At 44.0% G+C, this 11,080-nt stretch overlaps 1 protein-coding gene across 2 annotated transcripts in view; it reads left to right on the forward strand.

Moving 5' to 3' along the window:
• LOC124605102 (troponin C, isoallergen Bla g 6.0101) overlaps positions 1 to 5,279 on the forward strand; it is a 53,073-nt gene extending 47,794 nt beyond the window's left edge. For both annotated transcript variants that reach the window (XM_047136551.1, XM_047136552.1), the window contains one exon: positions 4,853 to 5,279. In XM_047136551.1, the coding sequence (XP_046992507.1) occupies positions 4,853 to 4,881 (29 nt within the window). In that variant the 3' untranslated portion in view covers positions 4,882 to 5,279. The remainder of the gene's footprint in view (positions 1 to 4,852) is intronic.
• The last annotated feature ends 5,801 nt before the right edge of the window (positions 5,280 to 11,080 follow it).

Genomic DNA, 11,080 nt, shown 5'->3' on the forward strand with positions numbered 1-11,080 from the left:
TGCTAGTGATACGAGACTGTTGGGATCCAGCACGGCGTTCCGTATTGCCCTCCTGAACCCACCGATTCCATATTCCTCATGTCAGCACGTTGTAGGTGTCGCCACCGGCGCTAGCGTTGTGTGAATGCTCTAAAAAGCTAATCATTTGCGTATCACAGCATCTTCTTAGTGTCAGTTAAATTTCGCGTCTGTAGCACGTCATCTTCGTGGTGTAGCAATTTTAATGGTCGATAGTGTACTTATGACCACGTTAGTGTATGACCATCGATTCACAATTGTTATCAATAAAACACAGGGAGACAGGCTACGCTTTGCAGTTGTGGGTGCATAATGAGGACGAGTCTGATGTTTTTTCCCGCATCGTCAGTCTTTCGAGTGGTTAGATGCTTTTGTCCATTTTGCGCTAATCATATTACCCGACCACGATGTTACGGCATTTAGCGCAGGCGGAAACATGCGGTGGCGTTACAGTAAAGAAGTAGACCTGTGTCTGAGGAAAACGCTTCGCACTGTGAGAGATTTCACGACAGTTGTGCAGATGCTAGCAAGTGTTTCAGCGTTTCACGTGAAATATCACGATAAAAACTCGCGGTAAGCAGACCGAAGCGCCCTTAATCTCAGATGCAATCATATTGTGTCGACTAATATGTCTATGGCGGTATTGGGAGTTGTTACAGTCAAGGGAACAATCCAGTCATCAACAACACATTGTAATGCCTTCACAGGTACATCGATGGTGTGAGTTCTTGCAATGCCCTGCACAGAATATCTAGTATTTTTTGTTACTTATTAGTTTTCTGAAAAAATGTTGCAGTATATTACCACTCTCTGACAGAAATAATGATATGCTGGTAAATGACTGGTTCAATAACGCGTGTTGGCCTAGATGTACACCATGTTCTTCTTTGCACACTATGCAGATATCGACTGAATTTAGTGAATATTGCAATTAAAACTCCTTAAAAATTTGCCTTCATGCAGTATGGTATGTCGTACGTCTACTTCCAGCCTCCTCTTTCGAGAGTGCCTTACTGTTGATATTTTGTCGACAATTTTTATTCAGTTATTTTAATGGTTTTCAAAAGGATCCACTGAGCAGAAATGGTATACATTCTTGCATTCGTTGTGATATGACAAGTAACAGCCTCTGGATTTCATTTTGAGGAATTTCTTCTTACTCCTAAAACACATGCAGTATCAGTTCATGTAGGTTCCTGTTGCAGTTAAAAATGTACCTCTTCCCATCACATCCCAGACATGCTTCACGGTTGATAAATCAGTACACCTGGTAGGCCAGTCAAGCGTCCATATACTCTAGGATTTTGTGGTGCGATGTGCTCAGTGGGGTCTTGCATTGCTGTTGTTGTTGTTGTTGTGATCTTCAGTCCTGAGGCTGGTTTGATGCAGCTCTCCATGCTACTCTATCCTGTGCAAGCTTCTTCATCTCCCAGTAACTACTGCAACCTACATCCTTCTGAATCTGCTTAGTGTATTGATCACTTGGTCTCCCTCTACGATTTTTACTCTCCACGCTGACTTCCAGTATCAAATCGGTGATCCCTTGATGCCTCAGAACATGTCCTACCAACCGGTCCCTTCTTCTAGTCAAGTTGTGCCACAAACTCCTCTTCTCCCCAATTCTATTCAATACCTCCTCATTAGTTATGTGATCTACCCATCTAATCTTCACCATTCTTCTGTAGCACCACATTTCGAAAGCTTCTATTCTCTTCTTGTCCAAACTATTTATCGTCCATGTTTCACTTCCATACAAGGCTACACGCTATACAAATACTTTCAGAAACGACTTCCTGACAATTAAATCAATACTCGATGTTAACAAATTTCTCTTCTTCAGAAACGCTTTCCTTGCCATTGCCAGTCTACATTTTATATCCTCTCTACTTCGACCGTCATCAGTTATTTTGCTCCCCAAATAGCAAAACTCCTCTACTACTTTAAGTGTCTCATTTCCTAATCTAATTCCCTCAGCATCATCCGATATAATTCGACTACATTCCATTATCCTCGTTTTGTTTTGTTGATGTTCATCTTATATCCTCCTTTCAAGACACTGTCCATTCCGTTCAACTGCTCTTCCAAGTCCTTTGCTGTCTCTGACATAATTACAATGTCATCGGCAAACCTCAAAGTTTTTATTTCTTCTCCATGGATTTTAATACCTACTCCGAATTTTTCTTTTGTTTCCTTTACTGCTTGCTCAATATACAGATTGAATAGCATCGGGGAGAGGCTACAGCCCTGTCTCACTCCCTTCCCAACCACTGCTTCCCTTTCATGTCCCTCGACTCTTACAACTGGCATCTGGTTTCTGTACAAATTGTAAATAGCCTTTCGCCCCCTGTATTTTACACCTGCCATCTTCAGAATTTGAAAGAGAGTATTCCAGTCAACATTGTCAAAAGCTTTCTCTAAGTCTACAAATGCTGGAAACGTAGGTTTGCCTTTCCTTAATCTTTCTTCTAAGATACGTCGTAGGGTCAGTATTGCCTAACGTGTTCCAACATTTCTACGGAATCCAAACTGATCTTCCATGAGATCAGTTTCTACCAGTTTTTCCATTCGTCTGTAAAGAATTCGCGTTAGTATTTTGCAGCTGTGACTTATCCTGGTGAAAATATGACATTGTCTACCCTGGTAATGAACGATATTACAGCAGGATTTACCATTCTTGCCACGTAGCGGTGAGTATTCAGGCTTCCTTCTATAGTCATCAAATCAGCCCTTCTGTCATATCAAACAGCTCCCCACACATATGATTCCAAGAGTTAAGGTCTTCTACGTATACGCTGGCGTCGATCTGACTGCCACAAACAAAATCGAGGCTCTTCCCTGAACACCAAGGAATGTCACTCAATGTCCCAGTTGACACTGAATCTACACCATTTGCATGTGGTATGGGAGTCAATAGAGAAGCCACACGGCAATTCTAGATCTCAACCTAGCATCCATTAATCTCTTCCAGAGGGTACGTGATGAAACTTAGTGTGCAACCTCCGCTTGCATTTCAGCTGTTGTCATCCGTCTAAGCAGTCGAAAATCCTATGATCTATTGTGGCGCAGTCCTCCTCTAAAGACCCTCCCTTCTCTCATTGCCGAACGTTGACCTGATTCCACGTCGTTGCTGGTCGTTCTGAAGTCATAGCACTACAGTCAACGATCTACGTGATCTGTCAGTGTGACACTCCTATGTCCCTTATGTCAATGGTCTGAATTTTTCGAAGGTATGAAAGATGATAACGCTTCTTGTGGTCGTGTGTGTTGTTATCTTCACCTGAAAAGTTCCAGCAACGTTAGATACACCTAATAGCCATCATGAACTCACTTAATTCTTCATGTGCAAAATAGCTTACTTTTCTGAACCGAAAATTTTCAAAGTGAGCACACATAAGGATGGCGTTTTAATCAGTATATCCCACAGGCATGGAAATACTGGAGTATCAGTTTGGCATCATGTGGTCTAGGAGCTCATGGTGCAACAGTTTCCATTTCCATCAGAGTAATAATTAAGAATTCCCGTCAGGAACTGAGCCCATGTTATCGTATGTCTTGTTTATAATACTCGAGTGAGAAATAAAAGTACCTTTCCTTGCTGGTAGTAACATCCAACAGTGTTCGACCTAGCCCCTACCCACTGTGTAGCTGTTTGCCACTTGCTCCACTGTGCAGAACAGGTGTTTTATTTATTTATTTATTTTTTTATTGTTCCGTGGGACCAAATTAAGGAGAAGTCTCCATGGTCATGGAACGAGTCAATACATGAAATTATAACACGGTAGTAGAAACAGATAAAATGAAATACAAGAAACGTATTCAGGCGACAATTCGTAAGTTTAAATAAAGAAAATCAACAATGTAACACTGGAATTTGCTTAATCTTTCAGCTCTTCCAGGAGCTTCTCGACAGAATAGAAGGAGTGAGCCATGAGGAAACCCTTCAGTTTAGACTTAAAAGCGTTTGGGCTACTGCTAAGATTTTTGAGTTCTTGTGGTAGCTTATTGAAGATGTATGCAGCAGAATAGTGCACTCCTTTCTGCACAAGAGTCAAGGAAGTGGATTCCACATGCAGATTTGATTCCAAGAGTTGACCTGTGTGTGCCACGTGCCTGTGTTACAGCTGTCTATCCAGTCACTGTACTGACTTTGCATGTGGCTGTGTTGCAGAACGTATGTAGGTGCTGTACTTACCTAGATGTGTGCTTGTGTTTCAGAGGTAATGTAGCTGTTACACTTACCTTGACATGTGACTGTGTTGCAGAATTTATGTAGGTGCCGTACTCACCTTATCGTGTGTCTGTATAGTAGTGTGTGTACCTGGTGCCATGTGTGTATGATGCAGAGTTTTCATGCACGTGTTGTACAGAACCTGCCAAGCGCGAATGTTGCAAAGTTTACGTCGGTGCTATACCTACCTTGCGTGTACCTGCGTTGCAGAGGGCATGCAGGTTCTGTACTTACCTTGAAATGCGACCATGTTGCATAGTTTATGTAGGGGTATACTCTCTGTGCCATTTTTCCGGGTTCCGTGTGTATATCGGTGCTGCACTTACGTTACTTTGCGCTTGTATTGCGGAAATTTGTGTCAGACCTTACATACTTTGCCGTGTAGCTGTGTCGCAGAATTTATGTAGGGCTGTACTCCTCGATACACTCTGCAACACAGGCACACACAAGGCAAGTACAGTGGCGACGTGTGTACCTGTGTTGCAGAGTTTATGTCACCACTGTACTTACCTCCCCATGCATCTTTGTTGCAGAGTTTTATCTCACTGCTTTACTCTGAGTTGCAGAGCTAACGCCGGTGCTGTGTTTACTTTCGCTGTGTTGCAGAGTTCATGGAGGTGATGACGGGCGAGTAGGCGCCGCGCCGCCCCCGCGCCGCGCCTCGCCGCCGCCCCCGCCGCCCGCCTCCCCCCGCCCCCGCTCAGCTCCCACGGCTGTCTCTACATTCCCGGATGGGCTTCGCCTCTCCGCTTTCTCACCTCGTCGGCGAGCACGTCAGAACCGAGCGCGCAACGGCACTCCACAACAAGCGTTCTAGTTTTGGTAATACTCGTTGCCACACGAAAATTTTGTCCATCTTTGTTTACGCATAGCAGTAAGTGTATGTACTCTGTGAGTGTGCAACAACATCATAAATGTATCGAGCTGTGTCTATGAAATATCTGTGTGGCAACATATTCTGAGAAAGCAGTGCTGTGACCACCAGCTATGTAATACAAAGTAATTGTCAATAAAATATTTTATTGTCACACAATTCACGACTACATATTTGATTTCTTACTAAAAATTGGACGTAACTATAAATATTAAAAGCGATATAGTAGTCATGCCACGAAATCCCAACATGTAAAAGTAACATACACCGCCTATTCAAAAAGAGGGGACATATTTTAAATATTTACTGCTTCCAAACTACAGAATTTCTCTAAGCACATCCGATGATACCTGAATGACACCTGTAACGTATTACTACCTTTACGACGCTTCTCAACGAGTCATATACGTTATCTCGCATTTCTAGCTGCTTCTCTCACACAAATAATGATAAAAATTGAGAAATTGAGGGTCACCACCAGCCGAAGGCCTTCCTAACCATTTAGAAAAAACGGAGCTGAAAAATTATTACTTTAATAATTTGATTACAAGTATGCAAATTTCTTTAAGTAGCCAGATAAATAGCACTCTATGTCGTGCATGAAGCAATTTGATTAATTCAGGATTGGAAATCAGAGTAAGTGGGTAAGATCGAAACTACAGAATTTGTCTTTCACGTAGATTATTTATTGTATATAAGTATTAGGTTGCACATCCTAATACGCAAAACTGGTGCCTGACTAGTAATATTTAAGCAAGAATTACGTGAGAATGTAACAGAGCACAATTTAATTACAGCAAGAAGAAACACAGAAAACGGGCGTGGGAGACAATGATACTATCATCTCATTTGCATTCATACCATAAAAATATGTCAGTGGGATTCGCATTACGGTTCTACTCATGCACTGTTCTGGACAGAGGGTTAACCAATGCACGAGGTTGTGCTATAATTATTCAACATACTAACTGCGTCTTCTGCTTGCAAACGGCCGAACTAGAGCACGTGGTGCATTCCGAATCAAACTGTTGTGCTGCTTTGTAGAAAGCGCACGACAGAACAGATATTCTTGCAGAAATTATAACTCATTAAACAAGCAAACTGTTAAAATAAAGCCTATTGCGGTGCCGTGGTGGACCAGAAGGGTCATTGATTACCAAACACGTGGCACAAAATCGACACACAAAGACAAAAGCGACTTCCACAAAATATAAGATTAAAAATCATTAAAAATCATACTCGCTTCGACACGGTATTACACTCACGTACAGTTAAAGTGATCCAACCAGCTTTTTCTAATCAGATTCACCGTTTGAAATTCTACTTCATCGTTGTTCAAAATGAACAAAGTAACTTCCACACTTTTAACTCAAACACCCAAAAATCGCCTATTTGAAGCAATATAATTATGGCACATTCGGAAAAATAACTCGCTTCACACGCTTCAGTTAAGCTGAAGTTCTTAAGTATTCCAGCAGTTGAACATAACGAAGTCCTAACCTAACCTGCTTCCTATCACCTGAAACCCCCATTCAGAGCTACGATCCGTACTCACCAAACGCTCACCGAAGAGTGCCCCTTTCTCTTTCGAGATTACCTAGCTCCCCGTGCAGCGGAAGCTACCAGAGGAGTAGCCCTCCGTCACCAACCTCACACACAAAAACAGCCTTCGACTCAGATGGGTAGACTTCTGTGTTCAGGTACTGGAAACCTAAGTTGGCTATCCTGTGCTCTCCTTCGAACGAGAAGCAACATCGTCTGCTCCCAGCAGACGGTGGCCAACTCAGCGTTTCCCACAAAACAAAACCGAAACCCCACATTAAAACACACATATAATATTCAATGGGCCTTATTTGAGTGCTCAGTCTTTCCGGAAGAGTTCATGCATTGAGCTAAAATCAGGTAGTCGTATGAAACGACTTCACAGAGACGTTTCACACCATTCCAGGACGATGGATTGGAAGAGGAGGATCAGAAGATGAACTTTTCGGCGGTGTCCTCCCAGGTCTCCAGACCTCACACCCTGTGACTTTTATCTGTGGGGATTTGTAAAAGACTGCCTTTGTATCTCCCCCCCCCCCCAATACCTGACACTCTTGAAAGTCAGCGACATCGCATTGTTGACGCCGTGCACTCCATAGCGAGAGACTAGCTGCTTCGTATGTGGCAGGAAATGATCCACCATCTTGATTTGTCTTCTAATGCTCGGTGCTTACATTGAATACCATCTCACTGGGGGTAAGATAGATACTGCCTACAGGAAAATTAAAGAGACCTTGCAACGCTGCGCTTTGGGCAAACGATACTCCTTAAAGCCTGTACTATGGTAAGTTGACGGGCTTCACCTTATGAGAGAGGATTTGGCCAAAAATTATAAAACCAGCCGTGCCGCAAAGGAACATGGATATGAACCCATGCAACATAATTCCCATAATAAAGAGAAGTTACTGGACGGTATCTGATTGCTAGGTTGGCAGTGGACATTGGGGGCGATGTCTTCTGTATGTATTTAAGTGTAAGACTAAAAAGTGTTATGAAATGGGACAAACACGTCAAATCAGTGTTTAGGAAGTCGAACTGAGGACTTTTATTTGCCACGCGTGGCAACCGCGCGGTCTAGCCGACTTGCCACGGCTCGCGCGGCAAACCCCGTCGGAGGTTCGAGGAGTCTTCCCTCGGGCATGGGCGTGTGTGCTGCCCTTAGCGTAAGTTGGTTTAAGTCAGATTAAGTAGTGCGTAAGCCTAGGGACCCACGACCTCAGCAGTTTGGTCCCACAGGAACCTTACCACAAATTATGAAAAATTACTTAAATTTTTTGGGAGAGTTCTCGAAAAGTGCGGTGCATCTGTGAAATAACTCTCTTGCAAAATGCTAGTGCGATAAATTCTAGAGGACTGATCCAGCGTTTGGAAATAGGTGTCGATGGAACGTAGAGACGCACTGAGAGGATCGTAATGGGTAGTACAGCCTACACGAAAGTGTGACAGAGGTGGTGGCTGGATTTAAATGGGAATCTTTGGAAAGAGCAAAATGTATGAATAGTTCTCACAGAATCCTTTTAGGTAAATTTAGAGATCCTGTTTTCGAGAAAGACTGTGTGACCATTCTGCTGTCACCGTCGTACAACTCACATAGGCATCGTAAGAGTAAGGGAGAACATTAGGGCGTGTACAGAGGCATACAGACAGTCCTTTTCCATCGATCGATATGCGAAGGTAATGTAACGTAAAATCGCTAACGCTGGTACGAAGTACTCACCGCCACGCACTGTAGGGGAAGTATATATGTAGATGTAGGTCTACATGCAGCTTTAATCAAAATCCAAAGGGTTTACAGCTCTGCACTGACATTTACTGTCCACATACACTGCCGGAAAAAAAATGCAGTACCCTCACGGACTATATTCAGTGACACCATGGTACGATACTCGTATGTGCATACTGAAGGATTTTAGTGTTAGCGACACGTTTGTCACGGTCCTCGGTGGCTAACAAATAACGCTCAGGTCCGTCTGTACACCCTTTGTTTTGGCTCTGCAAGCAGTAACTGTGCTGAGTTCAGAAGTGAACAGTGTTTGCCACATTCCGGTTAAACAGCTCTAGCCATTAGGTAGGGGTCGTATTGTGGGCCTGCAGGAAGCTGGATGGACACACTAATGGATTGCTGTAGATGTTGTGCTCTGTAGACCATGTTCTGGACGTCCGTGTAGTGCAGACACACGTCACGTTGGACGCATTGTACAGGGCTGTTACAAGTGATTGAAGCGATTTCATAAATTCACTGTAGCTACACTCATTGACATATGGTCGCGACACACTACAGATACGTAGAAAAACTCATAAAGTTTTGTTCGGCTGAAGCCGCACTTCAGGTTTCTGCCGCCAGAGCGCTCGAGAGCGCAGTGAGACAAAATGGCGACAGGAGCCGAGAAAGCGTATGTCGTGCTTGAAATGCACTCACATCAGTCACTCATAACAGTGCAACCACACTTCAGGACGAAGTTCAACAAAGATCCACCAACTGCTAACTCCATTCGGCGATGGTATGCGCAATTTAAAGCGTAGCCCGCGGAAGTCGACGAATAAAGCAAGCAGGGAGCTAAACGTACCACAGCCGTCGGTTTGGAAAATCTTACGGAAAAGGCTACAGCAGAAGCCTTACCGTTTACAATTCCTACAAGCCCTGACACCCGATGACAAAGTCAAACGCTTTGAATTTTCGGCTCATGGAAGAGGATCCGTTCAGTGTGAAACTTGTTTTCAGTGCTGAAGCAACATTTTTTCTTAATGGTGAAGTGAACAGACACAATGTGCGAATCTGGGCGGTAGAGAATCCTCAAGCATTCGTGCACCAAATACGCAATTCACCAAAAGTTAACGTGTTTTGTGCAATCTCACGGTTTAAAGTTTACGGCCCCTGTTTCTTCTGCAAAAAAAATGTTACAGGACACGTGTATCTGGACATGCTGGAAAATTGGCTCATGCCACAACTGGAGACCGACAGCGCCGACTTCATCTTTCAACAGGATGGTGCCCCACCGCACTTCCATAATGATGTTCGGCATTTCTTAAACAGGAAATTGGAAAACCGATGGATCGGTCGTGGTGGAGATCATGATCAGCAATTCATGTCATGGCCTCCACGCTCTCCCGACTTAACCCCATGCGATTTCTTTCTGTGTGGTTATGTGAAAGATTCAGTGTTTAAACCTCCTCTACCAAGAAACGTGCCAGAACTGCGAGCTCGCATCAACGATGCTTTCGAACTCATTGATGGGGACATGCTGCGCCGAGTGTGGGAGGAACTTGATTATCGGCTTGATGTCTGCCGAATCACTAAAGGGGCACATATCGAACATTTGTGAATGCCTAAAAAAACTTTTTGAGTTTTTGTATGTGTGTGCAAAGCATTGTGAAAATATCTCAAATAATAAAGTTATTGTAGAGCTGTGAAATCGCTTCAATCATTTGTAATAACCCTGTATAAGCAACGGTGGCCGAAGAAGTATCATTCGGGGCTGCCTCTGACACCATGGCGCCGCTAAGCACGGACGCCTCAGTGTCGTGAGGAAGTTCGCTGGAGAGTGGAACGGCGCTCTGTTGTGTTCGGTGACGGGAGTGGCTTCTGTCCATTTGTGAGTGACGGGTGTGCGCGTGTGCAGCGAGTTGCCTCTTCCTGAGTGCATTCACCCACAACACGCGAGCTCCGCTCCTGCTTCAGGGTGTGGGGCGGGGAGGAAAGGGGGTTTCAGTTGCAATCCACAGTCCCGCCTGATGTTTCAGCGAGGTGAAGTGTCTGCTACATTACACAGACTGATATCCCTGTGGTACTGCCATTTCTTCGGCAGGAAGGAGATGTGCTTTTTCAGCAGGAGAAAGCAACATGCTCTTCGTGGTGTGCAACTGCCTGGCCAACTAGACCATCAGAGGTCTCACCAATTGAACACGTATGGGACACGAAGAACTCACATGGTCTCCACGACCTGCAAGAACCATTGCCACATTGCAACAAAACGGACAAGATGCTTATGACAGTCTATCGCAGACTGCCATTCGGTACCTTTATGTTCGTTTACTTGCGAGAATTCACGCCTCCTTTGCCATCACCACCAGTGACGGTTGAAAGGGGGGGGGGGTGGCGATACACGGCATAATATATTGATGAACTGCTCGGATAACCTTTACTGTGATAACTGTGTTTCACTTCCTTTGAATTTGTTATCATATTCTCCTGCAATGATGAACTACCTCTCATATCACTTGTTAATGAAATGGTCTTGACCCTGGGGATGTTGCGTTTTTTCCCGGCAATGTTTTTACAGGAGACGAGTGTGATAGTGACTCTGTGAATTCATTTCTATCCATATAAAAGGCGTTTCTGTAAGAGTGTGCAAAAATGTAACGAGACATAGAGGACACTCCACTGAAAAATTTGAAAAAGTGTTGGAGAAGCCAGCTTA

The sequence above is a fragment of the Schistocerca americana genome, chromosome 3, assembly GCF_021461395.2.
Source record: "Schistocerca americana isolate TAMUIC-IGC-003095 chromosome 3, iqSchAmer2.1, whole genome shotgun sequence".
Lineage (NCBI taxonomy): Eukaryota > Metazoa > Arthropoda > Insecta > Orthoptera > Acrididae > Schistocerca > Schistocerca americana.